The following is a 24,115-nucleotide window of genomic DNA, read 5'->3' as shown; positions in this document are numbered from 1 at the left end:
ATAGACCCAGGCATCCACCATCTGAAACCTGAAGTAAGGTATGGTGCTTATTTTCACTCTATAAGGTTGCCTTGTGCCCTTTTCAAGTCAGTCCTTACCCAGTCCCCTCCCCCTATAGTTAGCCACCATCTGACTTCTATTACCATAGATTAGTTTTTCTTGGTGTGTGTGTATTTGTGTTTTTTCACTCAATATAAAGCTTTGAGATTCTTCCATATTATTGTATCAGCTGTGTTATTTTTTATTGCTGAGTTATATTTCGTCATATGAACATACCCCAATATATTATAACTTTACCCATTGTTGGGTTTTATCCAGTTTATGACTATTATGAATTGGGGTGATATGAACATTCTTCTACACTTTTTCAACTGGTATCAGGGTATCTTTGGGAGCAATACTGCATCAGTGATCAAACCCATAGTATTTCTAAAACATTTCTGTGTCCAGAGACCTTTGATATAATTTACCTCTTTAGATCATAAGGATTTGCTATCAAGCTTTTTGGGATGAATTCTTACCAGTGGTTTTGAATCCAATACAAGATTGATTTGAACATGTAAAGAAAAGATCTTGGCATTCATAAGGGGCTGATTTTTTTTAAAAAGACTAATGATGTCAACTACAGATTTAAAATCTCTACCTGTTCTACACAGAACAATCTCCCAGTATGCGTGAGATTAATGGAGTTACTTTGGGAAATCAGGTCCAAATAAACTGACAGAAATTATGAAACATATGTGATAATGATAATAAACAAGACATTTATTTTTCATATTCATTTGGGGGAAAGGAGAAAAGTCAGTATGCCCTACCCAATGATGGTCTTTCTGAAAGAGTCTGCATTCGTTCCATAGAATTGGATAGGTTGCTCCATCTGAGGATTTTGTACTTTTAATTCATAAAGAGAACTTCATTTGAAGAGAGTGGTCAAAGGGTGAGTCTTTGTGAGCAGCTTCGCTGGTGCACGGCCAGACTCCCCCTCTGAGTAAAGCTTTTCCCACACTGGCCACACAGATAGGGTGTCTCTCCTGTGTGGATTTTGCCGTGCAGGATGCAATTCCCCCTGGTGTGGAAACTCTTCCTGCACTGTGTGCAGGCATAGGGTTTCAGGCCTGTGTGGACTCTGATGTGAACAATTAAGCTTCCTTTCTGACTGAAGGCCTTTCCACACTGATCACATCTATAGGGCTTTTCACCACTGTGAACTCTTCTATGAACAGCAAGGTTACTTTGATTCCTGAAGCTTCTCTGACAAATAGCACACTCATACGGTTTCTGTCCAGTGTGGAGTCTTTCGTGAACGGCCAGACTACCTCGTTGACTAAAGCTTTTCCCACACTCCTTGCACTGATAGGGCTTCTCTCCTGTGTGTATTCGCTGATGTGTGACAAGATTGCCTTTGGCCCTGAAGCTTTTTCCACAATGGGTACACTCAAAGGGCTTTTGACCGGTGTGGATTCTCTCATGCAAGGTTAGACTACCTTTTTGCCTGAAGGATTTTCCACATTCCTGACACTCATAGACCCTCTGTCTCACTCCAGGTGAATCTTCCTGTAGTGTCTTAGAATCTGGGGATTTTTGTTCCAGCTTCTCCCTTCTGAAAGAATTCTGGAAATCCCAGCTTGAGGATCCTGTGGCCTCAGAGTGGTCATATTTGTGGTGGGCTTCTGTCATCACATCTGGTAAAATGAGAGGGAAGTCATGTAAGATGCACCAATATGCTGAGTGGGAAGAACAGGGAAAAAAGAAACAATGCTTTGAGTGCTTAGGTGCCAGCCATTATACTATGAACTTTGCATAGATAATTTAATCCTGAGAACAATACTATGAGAGTGCTACAGATAAGGAAATGAGAGCATAGGGAGGTTGTCAAAGACCTTGCAGCTAAGTGTCAAGTTGGGATTCAAACACAGGCATGCTCCACAGTAGTATATTGCCTCTAAATTTAGTTTAATTTGGCTTTAGGCTTAGAAAAATTATGAAAACTACATAGGACCAAATAGAGCCCCATACCCAAGTTTTATCGGACTCCAAAAAAGTTTATGGATCCAGGTTGCGTAGGGCCTATGGCTCTAAAATTTTGGAGGCACTCCAGTAAGAAAAAATATAAAAGTTGGTACAGGCCCTGAAGAAATCAATAAATGAGCAATCCATCTCTATACCAATCTGTTTTCCTGACAGTGGAGTAAGCTCCATGACAACAGAAAAAATATATATCAGATCGGTTTGTACATTACATCTATTATCTAATCCCTGCAACCCTGCAAGGTAGAGTTTATTGTCCCATTTTACAGATGAAGAGCCTGGAGCTCAAGGAAATTAAATAATGTATCTGATACCGTAGATCACGTTAGGACAATTATAGAATCTGATCCAAGAAACTTTCCCCTTTAAAATCCATGCTATTTCAATCTATTAAGCCACGGTGGAACTGAGACCAATTTTGGTTTGGAAGTTATTCTCAAACACTTCCTATGCAGATGCTGACTGACAGCGTTTTCTGTATTGCCCTGCCTCTGAGCCTCCTACTGCACTGGGCCCTTCATCACTATTAACAGTCTTCTTGGAGTCATCCTAGGAAGATTTTCTCCTCGTTCTTCTGCCTTACCCTTGTTCAGTGACTGTGCTGAGATGTAAAGCTGCTCATTCATTTTCTCAGAGACTACCTCAAAACTGCGTCCATATCAAGACCATTCTCTTGCTTGATTTCTACCGCTATTTCTAATTTTAGCTTGCAAGCTTTCCTTGTAACCCTCAGGAACAGTGAACTCCTCCACAGAAATGTCTCCTCTGCTTCCTCAGTCTGCTGACCAGTGCTTGAGGACAGGGACACGGAATGTTGTGAGCTGAGGGCATCTCAGCGATCAACCGACTCACTCACTGAAAAATGCTACATTCTGAGCATATCTTCCGTGACAGTCCAGCAGGGTAGCTGTTGGAAATCCAAACATGTCCACGCCTGCCGTATGACCTTAATCACCACCTCTTCATATGATTCTTCCATGGGCTGTTCTTGAACACCTGAGGAGGAAAAAGCAAACAAACAAAAAACAACAACAAAAACAAACAGGAAAGGGCAGGAGAATTGACAAGTGAGAAGGATAAAGTCAACATGAGCTCCAGTTTGGGGTGAGTAAATGGAGGAAATCTGGACTGATATAATCTAAGTCACCTATAATGTGACTGCAAAGTTGGCCAAAAGGTGCCATGACCACACATAAATGAGTCAAACTGGAAACACGAGGTGGGAAAGCAGAGAACACATAAACATAAATCTCTTCCTGCCAATCCCAAGATAATGGTCACTCCTGTTTGTACTTTAGCCTTGGCATGTGATTGGGATCTCCCACTTCCTTTCCCCATCTAACCACCTTCTCTTTTATCCTTCAAGCCTCCAAAGGAATTCAGAATCTAAAAAAACCCAACATTTCAGCCTTCATGATTGGTTTTAGGATGCAAATGGCTCTAGCTCTCCCCTCCAGATCCCCCTAGGTTATAAGGACAGAACAAGAGATCTCGTATGTTTACCTTTTAGCAATATTTAGGAGGTTCCAGATCCAGACTGCCCTCTCCTATTCTTCAAGGTATGAGAATACCAATTCTATGTGTAAATACTTGTCAATTCTTGGAAAAGGAAGACCTACCCCAGACTCCCAAAACCAAGCCAAGGTACTCCAACTAGGATCAGTAACCTGCTCCAATTCTCAGAGCCGATAAGGAGTCAACGATAGGCAAAGGATCAAATTAAAGACTTTTGAGGTCCAAAGTCTATGCCCTTACACTAGACAGTTCTCTAATCACTAAAGAGCTGGTGAGAATTTTTATAAAAAGGAATCGAATGTAACAGTGCTTGACCAGATTTTACTAATCTTCAAGATCCTAGGAATCCTCTTGCTCCATATTATCTTTTTCTATCCCTCCCCCCCCCTTTTTTTTTTGGGGTATTTCCTTCTTACTTTAGGATCCTCATTACCGAATTCTTAACACTTTATGCAGTGGTTCAATGTATAATCCTTATTTCCATCTAATATATTTCATCAAAATGCTCGCCTCCTGATTTAATGCAATAGCAGTGTGATGCTACAGTGCTTTGTTTGGTTAAAGTAAACAAATGCTACACTTGACAGCTGTACACTTGGCTACGTGTTGTTTTGACTGGAGAGGCATTTAAAACTTGTATTTGGAAAAAAACAAAAAAACCAAAAAACTTGTATTTGGAGGCCTCACTTCCAATTTGGAGTAGAAGCTACAAAGGAATCCTCTGTGAGTGTGCCAGGATGCTACAGGGTGTTCATTTGTTGGTTCAAGGTGTTACTGCTCAACTACTGCACATCCATCAAGAGTCCGTGGAAGAGGCATGAAAACTGCTACCCAGGGCTGGACTCTGTCTCTTGGGGCATCCAGCAAATAGTCTGGTCCCAACAAGGGGTAGAATTTATAGCTCTACCTCTGCGCATGCTGAGATCTTCCAACAAGTAACAACTCAGCTGTGTCTCTGGATTAAAAAAAAAGGACATTGTCTTATTTTTCTCCCTGGGTCACAAATCTGAGAAAATGGTTTCCAGAAGATTTTAAAGAAGTAGCTTTATTAGTAGAAAATTGCTTTTCCTATCAGAAAGGCTATTTATCCTTTTGAAAAACTCAGAATTAGGCCATGAGAAACTTGGATTCTTGCCTTGTCTTCTCCATTACCCCCACACAACCTTAGGCAAGTAACCAAACAGCCCCGGCTCTATTTTCTCACTGACTAAATGGGTTAAGGACACTGTCATATCAGGTCGATCTTGGGAGAACGAAAGAACCAAATGTGCAAAATCTCTGCTACAACCTACAGACTGAAGGCCTGATGCGGAGAGTCCTCAGGAGAGGCCCAGCAGAAGGGGTAAACTTTGCTGTCTTGGTAACCTCTTGGGTGATAGTTTTAGGGTTAGAAGATGAGAGGAGGGTGATTCTTTTTCTCCGCACATCTGAGTCCATTTTGTCCTTTCTCCCATTCTCCACCCTGACAAGTCTGATCTCTCTCCCATTCCCCCTCCCTGGAGATTGCGTTTTCCCTCCCGGACCGTGTCGTGAAACCCTCGCTGCAGGCCCCTGGGCACACCTGCCTGTGGCCTCCCCCTCCCGCGTCTCCAGGGTGCGGGGCCTTCACCCATGCTCTGCCCTGCGGAGCGGCGGTCGGAGGGGCCCCTGCTCCCCCGGGCACACTCTCCCCTCCCGCCTCAGCACCCCACCCCGGGCCCGCCCTGCGTGCTGGACCTCAGCACCCCACTCTCCGGTCCAGCTGGACCCTTCTGTGCGGGCCGCACGCCTCTCCCCTCGCGGGCGGCCCCCCTCGGGGCTCAGGCCGGCCGGGCCTGCTCAAGGCCACTGGGGCCTCGGAGGGCCAGGGGGCGGCGGCCCGCCCACGCGGCTCCGCCTTGCCTGGGCTCACTGACCCGGCCGGCGGCCTCACTCACCGCAGTGGCGCGCGCCCGCAGACAGACAAAGGCCGGCGCGGAGCCCACAGCAGCGCCGGCGCGAGCGGACCGAACTACAACTCCCAGGAGGCTCCGCGCGAGCCTGCCCGCCGGGTCCCGGGCCTTGGTCGTCCCGGTTTCTCGGAGCACTGTGGGAAACGTAGTTCGGCGGCGCACCCTGCCGCTCGGGCTCTGGAGGGTCTCCACCGGCGCGGGGTCCTCAGGCGGATCTCCTTTGGCCTCAAGGAGGAGGCGCCCTGTCCACTGACCCAGACGCAGCCGCTCAGATTAGCGAGGCCTGGAATAGCAGCCTCGGGAAGCCGTCTGCTGGGCCAGGAAATCGGGAATCCGGGGTTCTTGCAGGGCTTCGTGGAAGGAAACAAAGTCTTGGCGGGGGGTGGGGGGGGGGGTAGGGCGGGGGGAGAAGAGTCTTGGGTGCTTAGGGGTTATGAGTTGAGCCTCTGCATGAGCGAAGACTAAGTTTCTGTAGTTACAGCTCTGAAGCTAGGAGCAGATTTTTCAAGCAGAGACTACGGGGAAGAATTTGTCACAACTAAAGAATTTCGAGGGGCTGGAAGCTCGATACTGCTGTCAGGTGTAGAGCTATTCCCTTCAGATCTCTTTAGTAAGAATCTTGTCTTGAGTTTGCATATCGGCTCCACCACTGATTAGCTACCGGACTCTGGATAGGCTTCCTACCCTGGTGGGGAGCCCGGGGTATGGTTAGGTGACAGGACAGGTGCCAGGTGAGTTTCTTGGGAGAGCCAGGGCCCAGGCCAGGCAACCCCCATTCTGTTCCGTAAGAGCAAAGACAGGTATGTGAGTGAACCCAGAAAAAGTTATTCTTCATATACCTTGTGAATTATGGAGAAATTTCTCATGGAGAAATTATGGAGAGAAAACAGTGTTTTGTAGGGTAACAAATTAGATTTTTCTTCTTAACTGGAGACCTAACTGAAACGTGGAGAAATTTTAAGTCCTGAAAACCAGCACATGGAGCAAGAGCTCTTTTTTTTTTTTTTTTATGGGGCGTCTGTGCAGAGCCCACTCAGACACAGGCATGAAGTCCTTAGTCCCGTCGTGTGATACTGCAAAGGGACAAGATTGCTTTTGAGCATCTACGAGATAAAGGATCTCTAAAAATGCCCTAAGACCCCTTCAAGTGCACTTTTATAGGATCCTGGCCTCCCCAAGAGGGGATTTGGACAGGGAAGGATGGCTGCAAAGTTCCTGAGGACGGAGGCTGCTGTTGCCTGGGGCTCGCTCTTTCTTGGAATCACCTTTGCTTTCCTTCTTCCTGGAGCTCTCTTGCTCTTTGTACCTCTCTTCAGGCTCCCTCCTCCAGAGCTTCTAGTTGGAGACCTGTCTCCTCTTGCTATAGTGTTCTTGTCATTTACCCCAAAGCCACCTACCTGTTAAGCAAAACAGAACCAAAAATTAATTTCACAGAGCATATACAAAGTGTTAAGTAATATTAGTCATTACCATCACCAGTAATACATCATTACTTAAGTTCATTGAATCTGTGTGTGCCGGGCCCATTTTGGTGTATGTGCTGCCGATGTGAGCACATGCTGAGCCCGTTTTAAGTGTCAGGTACTGTGATGGATGTTGGGGACACAAATGCGAAGACGCACTCCCTTCTATGAAGGGAGCTGACAGTCTAGTTGAGAAACAAACACACTACCTTCCTTAAAACCTGGGCCAGCAGTTGCCTCACTGAGAGGTCCCTGCGTGTGCAGTGTAAACTTCCCTGATGTCTCCTACTCCTGAAAGACCCCTCAGCACCACTGCAGAGCTCCCTGTGGTGCCTCCTGTCATTCGTTCCAGAGTCAGGGAGAGAAAGGGGTATTGCACCAGGGGATGGGGCACAATCCCTACTCTGTCTCTTCCTTGTAGAGCAGCCACATACTCTTATTTTTTCAAAGCCCAGGAAGCACACAGCAAAAGCCAGACCTAATGTCTGATTGGGCGATGCTGTATGAGTGTCTCTGCCTTCTTCTCTCCCAAGGCCGTGCCAGTAGGGCTGCGTGCATCACTTCCCAGACCCCAGGACCAGGAGTCATTTCGTCTGCTGATAAACAGCACCAGGCGCCTGGAAGTCACTCTGGGTCTATTGGTTCTGTGGAGGGCAGGATCAGCTGTGGACATTAGGACAAGTTTCAGATCTCACCAGGAAAGTAGATGACAAAGCTTTGGTGGGAAAAGGTGGCTGTAAAGGAGGACTTGTAGTTACTTTTTCCACAAATCTACATAAATTCTCTTAAGGAGTCTCGGGAAAGTAGGCATATTGAGTGGAAATAGGGGAGAAAGCAGTTAGGCCTGGAGTTGATGCGACCTAATGCTCCCTAGACAGACACTTAGCAGTCTTCACCCTCAGCCTAAATGGGGCCCAGTTTTCAACCACCACCAGCAACTTAAGGCCCACACTCAACAGGAGGCGGGGGATCCGGGTGATGGTGTCGGCAGTGTAGATTTGAACAATTGCTGAAGAACTCTTTCCCGACTTTGCGTGCATTTCAGAACGGTAGGCAAGGACAGATAATTCAATAAATGGTGTTAACGACAAAAGGCTAAACATTTGGGAGAGAAATAAAGTGAAACGTTAATCTTACTATAGTCAAGATAGCCTCCAGATGGATTAAATACAAAATGTAAAACTCAGATCCACAAAAGGCCCAGAAGAATGTGTGGATTAATATTTTTATAATCTTGGCTTAGGAAAGGCTTTCCTAACCATGGTAACAAAGGTAGAAATAATAAAGAATAAGATTGCTGGATTTGACTGTATTAAAATCCAACACTTCTGTGTGTCAACACCATTTATGAAGGTAAAATACGACAAGCTGGGAAAATATTAGTAACTGTCATATTTAAAGATAACATACAAAAATAAAACATTTCATTAGAAATCTGGCAAAGGACAGCACCTCACAAAAGAAAAAAATAGAATTAAAGAAAAATTCTCAGACTTGCTATTAATCTTTTTAAAATGCCAGGTGAAATAGGAAATTTTTTTCCCTAACTACTTAATGGCAAAAATTACAGAAGGGAGTAGGGCAATGGACATTTTCATCCATGTGTAGACTGAGACAGTCTTTCGGATTAGATATTTAGTGATATGTATCGAAAAGTCCTAAAAATGTACATACTATGTCTAGGATATTTTCCCCAGGGGGGCAAAAATCAGATCATTGTATCCTAAATGTGGAATGAAAGCTGCAGGATCCAAGTTTATAAAGTAAGTTATTGACTTGCAAGGGACTTGTGGTTTCTTTGAAGGGAGGGGCTGCCCCAGAAGTTTCCATGAGATGGCATGATGCTCAAGTCCTTCCCTTGCTGCCATAGTTCTGAGCAGTCTTTGGGTCTAGAATGGTAGAATTTGCCCTCCTGGAAGAGTTTATCAGAACACTTCTCATTATGTCTCAAGTCTGTGTTTATTCTAGTCCCTGTCAAAAATGCAAGCCCCTTTAGTCATTTGTCAACAGCCGTGTTTTATGTCTTCCGTCCCCCTGTTCTGTATACTCACTGAACTAAGCAGCCTTCCCATCCCTCCCAAACCATCCCACTATGTCCATCATGGAGGCCAGGGCTTGGCAGAGAGCTGGCTGTCTCTCAGGCCCCTTTTGACCAGTGGCCAGGCTTAAGGAGCTGACCCTATTGAAAGAGAGGGATCTGTGCCTTAATGCAATTCTCTGGTAAGTTTGTTGAATTCTCAGCTAGAGCCATCCAAGTGTCTCTTGACTTGCTAGCTATTTCTCAGGGCTGGAAGTCATCCTGGCCTCTCCTTGGACTAGCCATTCCTGTTCTCTACAGCTGCTTCTGTCCCTTCGAGCAAATATGTCTTGTGTTTGATCTCACTATTCTTTTAAAAAAAAAATTTTTTTTTCAACGTTTATTTATTTTTGGGACAGAGAGAGACAGAGCATGAACGGGGGAGGGGCAGAGAGAGAGGGAGACACAGAATCGGAAACAGGCTCCAGGCTCCGAGCCATCAGCCCAGAGCCCGACGCGGGGCTCGAACTCCCGGAGCGCGAGATCGTGACCTGGCTGAAGTCGGACGCTTAACCGACTGCGCCACCCAGGCGCCCCTGATCTCACTATTCTTACCTGATACTAATAACCCCGCATTAGAGACGCCTAGTGTGTGCATCTTCACTTTTGTAACTTTGTAACTCCCCCAGCTGTTCAAGTCTAAATCATTCGTCCTTGTGGAAACTATTTGTGCAGGCTTCAGACAGATTTTTATCCTTGCCGTTTATTTCTGGCATGTAACTAGTTATGCCTTTCTTCATTCAGTTTCTTGATGGAGTTGCTTATAAAGCAGAAGATGGGAGGGGCAGTTTGGGGGTAGGGATTGATGCCCCACACTTAGTATATATTTGGGTCTATTTCCAGTGCTAGGGCCCAGGCCATTCTTTCCTGCTGAGGCTTTAATGCCCAGAGCTGATTATCCTTTTTGGTATCACTTAGTGGGGCTGTCTTTAGGATCCCTTTGGGATATACTTATGGTGCTGCTTGGCCCAGAAAGAGGAGGTGGCCTTTGTTGTGTGGGTGAGTGTAGTCCTCTCATAATGACCCATTTGAGGAGCTGTCAAGGGCGAGCATGAAGTACTGTGTTTCTGTAAGCCCATTTTGTAGGAAGGCCTCCCAAGCAGCCAGATGGTGAAGGCATGACTGGGACGGCAGGGAGAGACAGAAGTTGTTCTGCTCAGATAATCGGTTGGATGTCACTTCCGGCCACACCCAAGTCCTAGCTGCAGCCCTTGGAGCCTGGGTTCTTCACTGGGGGCCCGTGGATGGGCCGCATGTGGGTCTGTGAACTTGCAAAATGGCGTAAGTGAATTTTCAGGGCAGATAGTACTTACTTTTCATCAAAGACTTGGTTGACCTCTGCAAAGATTAAAATGATTATTTTACAGAATCCGTGAGTAAACAGAGATAGATCATTTAAAACTTTTTTTCTTTTAACTTTTTTTTTTTTCAAGACAATTTTAGACTTACAGAAGAGTTCCAAGAACAATACAGGGGTTGTCATATTTATCTTTCACACAGCTTTCCCTCATAATAACAACTGAGAGAATTATAATAACAATGGAAACCAAGAAATTAACATTGGCACAATACCCAACAGTAACACTTGCTGTAAACCACTGGTCTTATTGAAATTTCACCAGTTTTATCCCTAGTGTTCGTTTTCTGTTCCTGGGTCCAGTCCAGGATCCCACATTGCATTTGGTCGTTGTGTCTCGCTCATCTTCTCTTGTGGCATTTCCTCACTTTAAAGAAGAAAGTAAAATCTGTTGGGAGTGATGACATTAAAATGCAAGGTAAACGTAAGGACATACAAATGATCTGCCTCCCTCTCTTCTTTTTTCCCTTCTTACTCATTTTCCTTTCCAAGTAAAACTTAAAAATTAGTTTTATTTTTATTTGCTGTAATGGAAGTAAAAAAGTTATGGGTTTTGTTTTAAAATAAGTAAAAAATGCAACTGTTGGTTTAAAATTAAAAAAACCCATTTTTTAAAACACATATTTATTTTTGAGAGACAGAGAGAGACAGCATGAGCAGGGGGGGGGGGGGGGCGAAAAAGAGAGGGAGACACAGAATCTGAAGCAACCTCCAGGCTCTGAGCTATTTGTTAGCACAGAGCCCAATGTAGGGCTCGAACTCGTGAACCATGAGACCATGACCTCAGCTGAAGTCAGATGCTCAGCCGACTGAGCCACCCAGGCACCCCTGCAACTGTTGGTTTTAAAGGCTTTACAAGCTTCGACCATGTTTCAGAATAGTCAAACACATTTCTTGAAATATAAACCAAGCAATTGTAATCATCATACACCTGACTTTACTGTGTAGTAAAGAATTTAACCTTGCCCCCAAAAGGTCAGACTTTTGTCCTTGGGTTCCGGAAGGGGACCTCTAAGCTCTTGGAATGTCATGCTTGATGGTGTCTTCATCTGCCATGAAGCTTTCAATTATACCTAGTAGTATAAAAATGTGATTTAGGGTGTGGGCTGCCACACTAGATAGTCTCAGGATGGGACCTGGACACTCCAGGTGGCAATAGTATGACATCGGGTGGGAGTTTGGGGTTACATGGAGATTGAGATTGGCCACATGGACAATAAATCACGTCTGTGTGATGGACTCCAAATAAACAGTCTGGACATCAAGGCTCAAGCGAACTTCCTTGGCTGGCAATACGCTGTGCGTATTGTCACACGAATTCTGGGAAAGCAACGCTGTCAAAACTGAGGGGGTTTTTGGGAACTCCACAAACCTGAAACTGATGTCAGAAGTGAGGTGGTCTTGTAGGCTGTTCCCTTGCTTTGCAATTGACCTAAACTTTTGCAGTGACTTTGAGAGCTGAACTTGAAACCCATGAGTCTTTGCATTTGAAGATAAAAATAATTCTTCTTCCAAGACAAACAAGAGATTGTTACTGGTAAAGTGTCATTTTATATTTAGCAGATGCACTTCAGCTAAAGTTTCCTTCGTCATTTCAACACGTTTCATTTGTAAGAATACAATAGGACAGAGCTGGTCACTTTCAGACCCGAAGTTATCTCACTTGCATTGAGGGTTCATAACAAACATTAGAGTTCTTCTAAATATAGATTAAACTCAACATAGAACCACTGTCTTGAAAGACCCTGATCGTGACCTGTGGGAGCCTTCATTGGTAGGTCACACATGTAGCCTGTCTAGATTCCAGAGCTTTTAAAAATTTCTTGAATGCTCTGCCAAGATCTAAGTTCTTCAGGCCTAAAGAACAGCTACATAGATTTGTTTTCTTTCAGAAACTTCCATCTTAGTGATAAATGCATGATGGAGGTGGTGGTGGTGCACAGCTTGGTAATGAAAGTATCTTTCCAAATGTTCAAATCTGATAAAATTGCTATGAGTTGAGTGCATCTTTTCATTATGGAAACCAGGCGCACTCAAGTGCATAGTATTTTTCAGACACTCAAGCATACTTTGATGGTTATTCCATTTCTGAAAACAGAAGTCCTAGTGTTTACTTAACAAGAGAAAAGATAAATTGTAGGGTGAGTGCTAAATGTATGCTTCACATTATCAAAGACTGCTGTTTTCAGAGCACTATGGAAATGGACTCTAATTGAGAAAATGGTTTATGCTGTACCATTTTGAGACATATTTTTCATTAAAAAATGTAAATATCTGGCAAAATATGCCAGTGGGCACATGTGAACATGTCATTTGTGCTTGTGTCCTTTTTTTTTATTTCTGAAATCCTTCCAGCTATTTAAAAATTTCAACTATTAAAAAGCGTTGTAGTTGGCATTTCAAATGTCGGTAAGTTTTTTTTTTTTTTTTTTTAACTTGAGTACAGTTGACCTACAATGTTACATTAGTTTCAGGTATACAACATAGTGATTCAACAACTCTATGTGTTATGCTATGCTCACGATAAGCATAGCTGCCATCTGTCACCACACAAGACTACTACAGTACCATTGACTATATTCTCTGTGCTGTACCTTTTATTCCCATGAGTTATCCCTTCCATAACTGGAAGCCTGTATCTCCTGCTCCCCTTTGCCTGTTTTTCCCATACCCACTTCTCCTCCCCTCGGGCAACATCAATTAGCGTTTCTAAGTCTGATTCTGTTTTTTTTTTTTCTTGTTTTGTGTTTTCATTTATTCATTTGTTTTCTATATTCCACATTTAAGTGAAACCATATTGTCTTTCTGACTTACCTTACTTAGCATAATACCCTCTAGGTCCATCCAAGTTATTGCAAATGACAGAGCTCATCCTTTTTTATGGTTGACTAATATTCCATTGTATAGTATACAAATGTTGGTAGGCGTTTATGACTTTCCCAGTATTTGATTCTGAACTTGCTGGTTTACTAACTAGAATGCTTTTAAAATAAAATTTGTTGTACTAGGAGTTGAAAGGAGATGTTTTAACTCCTAAAACAAGCTGTTAGAAAGTATTTTCCTACATTTTTCTGAATAACATTTTCAGAAATGCCTTTAGTGATAAAACTTTAAAGTATTTAGTTACAAAATATTTAACATTTAAAAGTGCTTACTCACAAAGCAAGAGACATCATATTTTTCTGTAATCTTTCTACAACTAAAGAGGAAGTTGATGTAATTTGGGGACTCTCTTCTTGTTCACAGGCCTGGAGGTCTCTGGGGAGGGTGTTCTCATGGCACAGGCTCCAAGGACAAGCAGCACCACTGTGCTGTTACTCCCAAACATGTCCACTTGGCAAAGCCAAGTGTTTCTTGTGGGACTTTATAAAATACCACCCTTAGCAGATGCTCTTGGTGCCCCTCTTGTATCTCCTGAGTTCACCTTAAGCTTCAGTGGGCAAGGTTCCCATTTGTGGAGGGCTCCTTACCTCAAGAACCCAAGTTCCTGGCTTAAGGATTTTCTTTGGCCATAGGAATTTGCCTGGCTTTTTTTTGAGTGTGGCAGACCTCAAGTGATGGGGATTTAATGTCTTCAGGAATCACCTTCAACCAAGGAGGAATAGGAATTCATGGAGAAATATCCCAGCTTGCTCCCTTCCCAGCTGTGCAATTCTGGAGTATGTTCTGTATTTCCCGGAGGGACCAGCAGGCTTGTATCCCGTTTGCCCACAGTGGTACCCCATTCTGTCATGTACCCTCGATTGATTTTCCTTCCATTTCTCATTCATTTTCCCACTGCCTAACTGTGCTTCTCAAATTACTTGCTCCTAAGTCTTTGTCTCAGGGTCTCCTTTCTTGGACACCCAAGAGGAGACACCATACTAACTGAGTAACACAACAGAACCATCAGTCTTATTGGGAGATAAAAGCTCTTGGTGGGCCTCAAAACCACTTGGAGAAATTGGAGATTAAAGAAAATCACCAAATCCCCATAGGTAAGGCTAAATTATTAACAAATCTGGTGGACTAAGAGAAATGGATGTAACAGCAACAATAACAACAGTGCATACACACACACACACACACAGACACACACACTGGGAGAGAAGATAGTATCATTTTATTTTATTAAAATAATTAAAAAAAATTTTAACACAACATTTCAAATTCCAGTACACTTAACATACCGTATTGTCTTAGTTTCCAGTGAACAAACTAGTGATTCAACCATTCCATACATCTGCCGGTATTCATTATGACAAGTGCACTCCTTAATCCCCATCACATATTTCATCTATCCCTCCCCCACCCTCAAGATAGTATCATTTTATGTATTTATGTATTTATTTATTCATTTGTTTTTAAATTTGAGAGGAGATTTCTCTTTTTAAAAATGTTTATTTGTGGGGCGCCTGGGTGGCGCAGTCGGTTAAGCGTCCGACTTCAGCCAGGTCACGATCTCGCGGTCTGTGAGTTCGAGCCCCGCGTCAGGCTCTGGGCTGATGGCTCAGAGCCTGGAGCCTGTTTCCGATTCTGTGTCTCCCTCTCTCTCTGCCCCTCCCCCGTTCATGCTCTGTCTCTCTCTGTCCCAAAAATAAATAAACGTTGAAAAAAAAAGTTTATTTGTTTATTTTTTTGAGAGACAGAGGCCCTAAGCAAGGAAGTGGCAGAGAGAGAGGGAGACAGGGAATCCTAAGCAGGCTCAGCACTTTCAGCACAGAGTCCGGTGTGAGGCTTGATCCCAAGAACAGTGAGATCATGACCTGAGCCAAAATAAAGAGTCAGACACCTAGAGCTATCCAGGCTCTCCAGATAGTATCATTCTAAGCCAGCATTTAAGATTACAGACTAGGTAATGAGACAATAGGAAGGAATGGGAAAGTGGATTGAGAGAAGCCAAAAATCATTAGTCTTCCACTTATCTAAAGGGCAAATAGGATTTTGTGCATTCATTGCTATTTTAAGATATTTTAAATGAGGCTGATACTGTTTTAGGATAACAACCAGAGGATTAGAACTGAACTGTTTTCCTGTTTAACCTTAGTAAAAGATGGAAGCAAGTGGGAATACATTCACTCATCTAAAGACAAGAAATACACAAGGAATTACTATATATAAAATATTGGGTGTGGATTGGGAATGTTCACAGTATGTATCCTCTGATGCCAAAGAAGCTCCCCTCTCACCTCCCACATTCCAACAAACCCTATCCTCCCAGTGTTATTCCTAACTAACTATTAGATCTGCCACCCCCGCTCTTGCCTCTCTGCCACTCCACAATGTGTGACTTTCCCTCCCCTGGATTTCCAGGATAGGTTCCTAAATGTTGATTAGCCTAAAAATTACAATTCATTGTGCATATTGGGTCCCCAAATAAATACTAGCCCATAGTGACTACACAAAAGTTTTCAAGAATGGGTGTCCTGGGTGGGGTGGCTTAGTCAGCTGAGTGCCCAACTCTTGATTTTGGCTCAGGTCAGGATTCCAGGGTCGTGAAACTGAGCCCTGTGCTGGGCTCTGAGCTGAGTACGGAGCCTGCTTCAGATTCTCTCTCTCTCTCCCTCTTCCCCTCTCCCCTTCTTGTGCTCACTCTCTCTCTCTAGGAAAAAAAAAAAAAAGCTCCCAAGAATGTACTTGGGAAAAGTCCCAAGACTGATGCTTTTGGAAACAGATGTGTCTCTGTAGACATTTATGTATATTACATATAATTTATTCCTCACAACAATCGCATGTAGCAGACAGTGGCACTCTCTCTACCTTAGAGAGGTGTCCATTGCACACCCAGGGTCTCACAACCATGAAGTGCTCAGTTTGGGATTCTGCCCAGTTCTGATTCCAAATGCCTTGCTTCTTCCAGCTCCCTGGGTCATCTTGACAGGATACGCATTGGACTGCGGTAGGAGCACCTGAAACAAAATAACCCCGAAAGGCCTTATCAAATACAAACACAGCATTGTTGATATTAAGCATTGTTTAGTCAACAGAAATCGGCTATATATATGTAGTATTTAACAAAAATTATGATTTTATTAAAGACACTGTTTTAAAAAGTTTATGAACTTTGTTACTTTTTGACACAACGGTATATAACATTTAGAGTTAAGGAGTATTTGACAAAATATGCTGTTTAGAAATTTGAAATTACCATTCTCAGTTAACATTATTAAATCAAGCTGGCAAAAATTAAGTATATATTACAAAACAATAAAATAGAATGAACTGAGAGAATCGGAGTCTGAAAGACTTTCTACTGTCTGAAATTTTTACAAAGCCTAATTCATGACAGTATGAAGACAACCAACACATTACAAAAAATAAACAAAAATCTTAAGGCCACAAACTCTTCCCATAATATAGCAAGCTAATAACAATAAATGTTTCAATAGAAATTGCAAAATTGTGTCATTTAAAATGTGTTCAATTCTTTCACTCATGTGGAATTTAAGAAACAAAACAGATGAACATATGGGAAGGGGGGAAAAAGGAGGAAAGAGAGAAGCAAACCACAAGAGACTCTTAGAGAACAAACTAAGTGATGGAAGGGAGGTAGGTAGGGAGATGGGCTAGATAGGTGATGAGTGTTAAGGAGGGCACATGTTGGGATGAGCACTGGGTGTTATATTTAAGCGACGAATCACTGAATTCTACTGAAACCAATATTACTCTATATGCTAATTAACTAAAATGTAAATAAAAATTAAAAAATGTGCTCAATTCCATCAATAAGAATTGGCTAAAGTGGGAAATTAAGAAATACAGCAACATGCTGTTTATTAAATGACAACACTACATATGAAAATCTGTAATTTTTTAAAGTTTGTATATTTATTTTGGGGGGTGCAAAGAGAGAGGGAGAGAGACAATCCAAGGTAGGCTCCACGCTCAATGTGGAGCTCGACGTGGGGCCTGATCTCACAACTGTGAGATCACAACCTCAGCAGATATCAAGAGTCAGATGCTTAACAGACTGAGCCACCTAGGTACTCCCAAAATCTGTAATTTTTATCAAAACAGTATTCAAGAGAAAATTCACATGTAGTGTTTTTATTATCACTAAAGGAAAAAACCAAAAAACATTCAATATGCATTTCTTGGAAAGGGGATTCAAAGAAGTATAAGATAAAAATAATATGAATAAAAGGAAAAAAAACAAATTAGAAAAGAAAACCTTAAAATTATAAACCTCAAAAGGACAACTCACTGAAGAAAAGATCAAGAAAAACAGATCAAATAGGTACAAATAGTACTGTAATTAAGAAAGAGTAAAAAAAAGAGTACTAGTAAATCTAAAGAGTAGATTTAATAATTATAGATATAACTTCTTTTGTAACATTTATAAAGATATAATTGATGGTGAAGGTATATTTTATAAAATTATAAGCAAATATTTTTAAATGTAGCTTAAGAACTTTTGGGAAATTTGATATTTTGGTATGTTTGGTTTCTGTCATGACCACCAGAGGGCACAGTAGTTTTAAGTTTCTTTTCCCTTCCTTTTCTTTCCTGAGAAGTCCTGGATGCGTTCTGGGCTGTTTGTTTTGTTGACAGACCCCAGGGAAGCAGACTGCCGGAGGCTTAAATGGTATTGTTTGGAAGGAATCGACGAGATTCTGGTTTGTTCACCCTCCAAAGGAGGGAACATCAAAAGGAGAATCCTAGGGTCCCGGTGGGGAAAGAAAAAAACATGGAATTTATAGAATGAATTGGTTAAGTTGGTATAGTTTCCATGAAAAAAAGTAGTGGATTTCCGAACAGGAAATAGATGTTGGGTCAGACTGTAGGTCAAGTCCGGTTGAAGAGCACAGGAGAGGGAGGGACTTTGCTTCTCTTCTGTGTGTTGAAAGTGCTTCCGAAACCCAGAGGGGCATAATTAACCGGCTCTGATCACGTCTGTGCCTCAAGAGGGCAAACAATCTTCTAGAGTAGCAGTGCTAAATTAGAAAAGAGGTTCATCAGAGGTCCTTTCCAGCTTAATGGTTTTTATCATTAGATAACTTCCAAGGACCATCTTTGGCCCAATGGTGGGAAGTGTACAAATATAAAAATCATGCACCCAGCAGGGATCCATCATTCTGCAACACTGGGCACACCATTGAGACCATTGGGTCTCAAATAATGACAACAAACCTTGCCTGTGTCACGGAGCTGTGAAGCTTAATTCTGGTAGTTATGTTTCACTTTGTGAAAAACAGAGCTGGTTGTGAACCTAAGGGTTTCATGTTACCCAGTGGTTCTAGAGCTCTTAGATATCCCACAGCACTTTGTCATTATGTATTTTATGATCTTTGCACCTTTCTGTGCAGCTTTAATAATATTTAGCTACATCTCCTCTTGACTATGAGAGCAAGATCTTGACCAAGCGCACTTGCGTGTATGTAGAAAATCCTATGGAATATAAAATAAAACTACTAGAATAATACTGGAATTGGGCAAGGTAACAGGACACAGTCAATAAACAATTAATTGTATTCATACATAATGGCAACAAATTAGAAAATGAAATAAAGTATTTTTTTACAATGGCATCAAAATATCAAATATCTAGGGGGCACATGGGTGGCTCAGTCCGTTAAGTTTCGGCTCAGGTCATGGTCTCACGGTTCAAATTTTTTTTTTTTTTCAACGTTTATTTATTTTTGGGACAGAGAGAGACAGAGCATGAACGGGGGAGGGGCAGAGAGAGAGGGAGACACAGAATCGGAAACAGGCTCCAGGCTCTGAGCCATCAGCCCAGAGCCCGACGCGGGGCTCGAACTCACGGACGCGAGATCGTGACCTGGCTGAAGTCGGACGCTTAACCGACTACGCCACCCAGGCGCCCCTGGTCTCACGGTTCAAGCCCCTACATTAGGCTCTGCGCTGACGGTTCGGAACCTGCTTGGGATTCTTTTCTTTCCCTCTATCTCTGCCCTTTCCCCCACTCTCTCTCTCTGTCTCACAAAATAAATAAGTAAAAAAACTTAAAAAAAAAAAAAACCCATCAAATACCTAGGAAGAAACCTAACAAAGTACATACAAAATCTGTATACTAAAAGTTACAAAAGTATTGCTGAGAAAAATTAAGGCAAACCTCAATAGTCAGGAAAGCCATGATAAAGAGCTTGCCCATAGCCCCAAAGCCAGGGGAGTGGGGCCGCCAGCCCCTGCCTGCCATCCAGTGCCAAATTTATACCTCTGACTGACCACTAGACTCCTGTCCCCTATGTGTCTCCTTTGAGCTCTCATGGCCACTCCTCAGGCTCCACTTTCTCGGCCAGCAGCCCCTTCCTCAACAGAGGGCATCCTGTCCTGTTCATGAGGAAGTGAGAACAATCAGGCCTGAGCCCCCAGCTCTTCTGTATCCCTGCTGCCAGAACGCACATCATGTAGGCCACCCTCCACCTCTTTGGAAGCAGATGGAGTTCTCTTTTTGCCCAAGGTCAAGTACTCTAACCTGTGTGTCTATAACCTCTTATTTCCAAGTGTTCTTCTTCTTTTTTTTTTTTTTTTAATTTTTTAAATGTTTATTTATTTTTGAGAGAGAGACACAGAGCGTGAGCAGGGGTGGGGCAGAGAGAGAGGGAGATACAGAATCCGAAGGAGGCTCCAGGCTCTGACCTGTCAGCACAGAGCCAGATGCAGGTGTCGAACCCATGAACCGTGAGATCATGATCTGAACTTAGGTCAGACGCTCAACCCACTGAGCCACCCAGGCGCCCCCTCCAAGTGTTCTTTTTAAAAATAAAGATGTTTTTAGGATTACAAGAACAATACAGCTTGTAATATAAGAATATAGAGAATACAAAGTGGAAAAATTTGTTACTAATCCTCTCAAACAGAAAGTCACCATGAACATTTCTGGGTTTTTTGGGTGCATTTTAAAGGCACAGTGTGGTCACATTAGTAAATAAAAACTGTCCCCTCTGTTAAATGGCTATTATTAATTATAACATACCCATTCCCACATCGTTGGACATTCAGGGGCCTTCAAACGTGGTCTTTAATGTTGGGTAGTTTATCAAAGGTTTGTTTGTATTTTCCTGATTATGGCACTTTTACACTATCTCTGTGCAGCTTCTGCTGCTGCCCCTCCCCCTCAGGAAGCACTTGTGCCCAATCAGAGATTTGGGGTCCTCTTCCCAAGCTGGGCCCAGTCACTTCCTGGGCTCAGAAGCCATGTCATGTAGGGGTCCTCTTCCCTGCTATGGAAGGCGCTTTTTCTGATGTGCTAGCAGACGGTAGAGGGGACAGCCCCGGGGGACTCCAATGGCGGCAAACCCTTTATCCTTGTTTGAAAACACGTATCACCTCCTTGAGCTTCCCCTCGGGCCAGGCTTGCAACCCACAGCCAGCCGGCCGGTCTGGGCTCTGTGGTCCGCAGGTCCGGCTGGGGATCCCAGAGCAGCTCCCAGGCCCGAGTCAGCGTCCGGATGCAGCGATTTCCAAGAATTAAGAACGGCTCTACTTAGAAGGTCGCCTCGGAAGTGTTTTGTGAAGACAGACCGGTTATGGGTGAAGCTCAGACGCCTGGGCGTCTTTGAGCGCTCTCGCGGTGCACCCCGACAGCCCGTGGCCGAGGCGCGTTGGTGCGGGAAGTTTCCAGCAGGGGGCAGTGCAGGCACGCTTAGGAGCCTTTCCCAACGGCGTTGGGCTTTACACTGCAAAATCGTCCGAAAACTTGGAGCAGTTTGCTCTCTGTTTTATGGTCTGAAGTTTATTGACTTTCACTCCACACGGATCATTCGAGTCCGAAGGAATCCTTTAAAAACAGCAACAGCAGCATAGATTACAATCATGCGGTTTTGATGGAACCTGCTTTCTCTCCTTTGCTTTGGACATCTGTCACACTGGTGTGACAATGGGCTGGGACAGGCCTTCAGGGAAGGGCAGGGTAGGCGGATTCTACCTGGTGCAGCCTCTCCATGGGGACTTACTCAGGGTGCCGATTAAACAGACTGGCGGACTGCTGGAAATGTCTTTGTAGTGGGCCAGAGCTCTCAGTTAGCCTGGGTTGTTAAAGGAAATGGCACTGCCAATATTTCCTGTAATCCCCGTCTAGTTTCTTTTTCTTTTTTGTCTGATACAGATACATCACCACTTCCTGGTTAACTCTCCCGAGTTAATGATTGCTCAACCATTTTTAGGTTTAAAACTCACTGGTTCCTTCTCACTGTATCCTTGGACTGGTTCTAACTAGAGTGTAGAGGGCTGGACACCGCCACCCACCTGGGACCACAGGCTGGCCAGCCTCTACTAAGGCCTTGGTCTCTCGGGGGCCTCTGCTGATCCCTGCCTATTTCTAATTTATGTTTCTTATTCTCTTGGGCCACCCACAAACGGGCTGGGCAGGGCTCTGGGAACGATGCCTATGGTTCCCTGGCTCCCTGGGCAGAGAGATCTGCTGAGGTGGTAGCAGAATCTCCACTGGGTCTCAGTGGACAGTGAGGCTGTCCAAGTGGGTTCTTTGATGCAATTTCCCACATGCCAGTTTCAAGACTCTGAGTAGATCCACCCGGGTTATTTAACTTCCAAGTCCCACTTGGTCCCTTTCGAACTTAAGGATGGCCTCTCTTGCCTGTTGTGTGGGTCAGGTGGGGCTGTTATGGGTCCTCTGGTGCCTAGACATACTCAGACCCACTTCTCCCCTGAGGCTGGATGACACAGGTCTCTCTAAGAGGCTCACTGCTACTGTCCTCTGGTTTCCGTTCTAGATCAGACCTTCAGACTTCAAGTACAGTCTGCTTTGTGTCCACTCAGCCCACAGAAGGAAGGGGGGGAGAGTATGGCCTTGGTGCTGGGCCTGAGCCTTATGCTTCCTCTCCCATCAATTCCTTCAGTTCCCCAGCTTGGAGGGTGCACACATACTCCTGCACACACAGAGACAATAAGACACAGACACACACACATACACACACACACACAGACACAGACACATACTGACACACACATATACACACACTGTACACTCTGATACCCACAGACACATACAATAGGTTACATATATAAAGAAGATACATTCTTAGCTTCTCATTTCACATATATGGATGCATTGAAGACGAGGATGGTAGTCGTGGTGGATAACAAAACTGTATCTTTCTATTTCATTGCCTTTCAAATATTTGGCTTCATACCTGGATGGTACCTTTTAAAGTAAGAAGCTAAGTCTGTCTTGTCTTTGTGTTTTGATTCCACAGTTGACTCTCCTTCCCCAAATCATGGGGCAAATCTATGTCTACCTGTCTGGGGAAGGAAAGGTCCTTGGGTGACAAGGAACACTTCTGCCCAAGCATCATCATCATCTATCTGCACTCCATCCTCTGTGCCTCATGGTGGACTGTCAGGTCAAGACCCCAAGGCTTAACCTTGAGTGGAGTGGGTTTGTCTTAAAGAGAATGGGCCTTTATTGTCAATCATCCTGGGAAATGGTGGATTCTGGGGCAGGACACGGGACTTGGGAGATGTTGGGGTCTGTGAGCAGATCCAGGTATCCCAAATGTCTGAATTCTGAACAAATTGAGAAACATCCCGCATGAGTAGCAGATGGAGGCCGGATCATGGCCTTGCTAGCTCTGGTGGCTGGTCACCTTTGGCCGTACAGAGGATCCTGAGTAAGGTAGACAGTGTCAGTTCGTGGCCAGATGTGGGCTTACTTCTAAGTTATTCTCTGTTATAGCTCCCTTGGCTCATTCCAAGCTCTTCAAATTCCCTGAAATTTACAATCTGGGCTCAGATTGTGGTGGGGTATTGGGGGGTGGGGAGGATTTTGTGCCTTGGTGAGCAGCGCAGGGTACAGTGCCCACTCTCCGAGGACAGAGTCATGGAGGCCAAGGGTAGCTGTGCCCTGTGGACTTGGCTCGTGGTGGCTGCTCGTGGTGAAGGGTGATGAGGGATGAGAGCAGCAAGATGTGAAAGGAGGAGAGCTTGAATCCTGCTCCTGAATCTCTTAAGAAAATTATAGAAAGCATGGCTGGTGAGCCCTTGGGGCTCCTGCCTTCCTAATTCAGATCAGAGTGGAATTGGACATTGTCTATGTTTTGTGTGCCATGTGTGTGCTGAATGCCTTTCTGGGCTCGAAGGAGGAGGCAGTCTCTACAACATGCCAGGCCCAGAGAAACCCCAAGTTTCCAGACAGAAGCTTCAACATGGAAGTTCAGTTATGGTATGTGGATGAGGAGATGGAAACCGGTTTTTAAAGCTGGTCAAAGGCCTTGTCAATTCATGGTAGACATGGGGTTTGGTGAACTGTAATGCTCAGCCCTTCCCATGCAACATTCCCTTCCCGGGGTCCTGGAGAGGCCCCCTTGCACCACCCCCCTGCCTTGCACCCACAAAGGACCCATTGTCCCCACACAGGCATCCCCGGTGCTGAGCTGCCCCTGTGCAGCTGTCACAACACTGGGATCCTCTGGCTCTTCCTCGGACGGTTTTGTTACCAGATCTGAGTCTGATGTTTGCACTTTATGCTTGCTCCCCACCCCAGGCCTGACATGGGGCTCTCTGCATCCCAGGCCCCCCGGGTTCCATCTGACATGCTCCTTGGGTTTCCTGAGCCTTCACTGTGCCCACACCTGTTTTGCTGTGGGAACTCTTGACCTGGATTCTCTCCCTGCCTTAGAATGCTGGGAATTTCAGGAGACTCGGGGGCAGGGTGAAACAGATCACCCCCTGTTTCTTTCTTCCCTTCCTCCCCAGAGTAAATAGCAAAGGCTTTAGTTTTAAATTAGAGATGGTGGACCTTATAGTCTTTGCAAATATGAGTTGGTGTCAGTCTCTGACCCTTTTC

The 24,115-nt window shown here is 44.1% G+C and overlaps 1 protein-coding gene across 7 annotated transcripts; it reads right to left on the bottom strand.

The window, feature by feature from the left end:
* Positions 1-741: 741 nt before the first annotated feature.
* On the bottom strand, positions 742-5,574 carry ZNF32 (zinc finger protein 32). 7 transcript variants are annotated; one of them, XM_040485784.1, is made up of 3 exons: positions 5,460-5,574; positions 2,885-3,024; positions 742-1,724 (listed from the first exon to the last, which is right to left on the bottom strand). In XM_040485784.1, exons 2-3 carry the CDS (start codon positions 2,952-2,954, stop codon positions 931-933), a joined length of 864 nt encoding a protein of 287 aa, XP_040341718.1. In that variant the 5' UTR covers positions 2,955-3,024; positions 5,460-5,574; the 3' UTR covers positions 742-930. The 7 variants fall into 7 exon arrangements, with proteins under 7 accessions (XP_040341718.1, XP_040341719.1, XP_040341724.1 ...); XM_040485785.1 differs by lacking the exon at positions 5,460-5,574 and adding an exon at positions 3,532-5,201; XM_040485790.1 differs by lacking the exon at positions 5,460-5,574 and having other exon boundaries at positions 2,881-5,198.
* Positions 5,575-24,115: the final 18,541 nt, after the last annotated feature.

The sequence above is a fragment of the Herpailurus yagouaroundi genome, unplaced genomic scaffold (genome assembly GCF_014898765.1).
Source record: "Herpailurus yagouaroundi ecotype Mexico unplaced genomic scaffold, PumYag 163, whole genome shotgun sequence".
In the NCBI taxonomy this organism is placed as follows: domain Eukaryota; kingdom Metazoa; phylum Chordata; class Mammalia; order Carnivora; family Felidae; genus Herpailurus; species Herpailurus yagouaroundi.
This window is presented reverse-complemented; position numbering and strand designations above follow the sequence as displayed.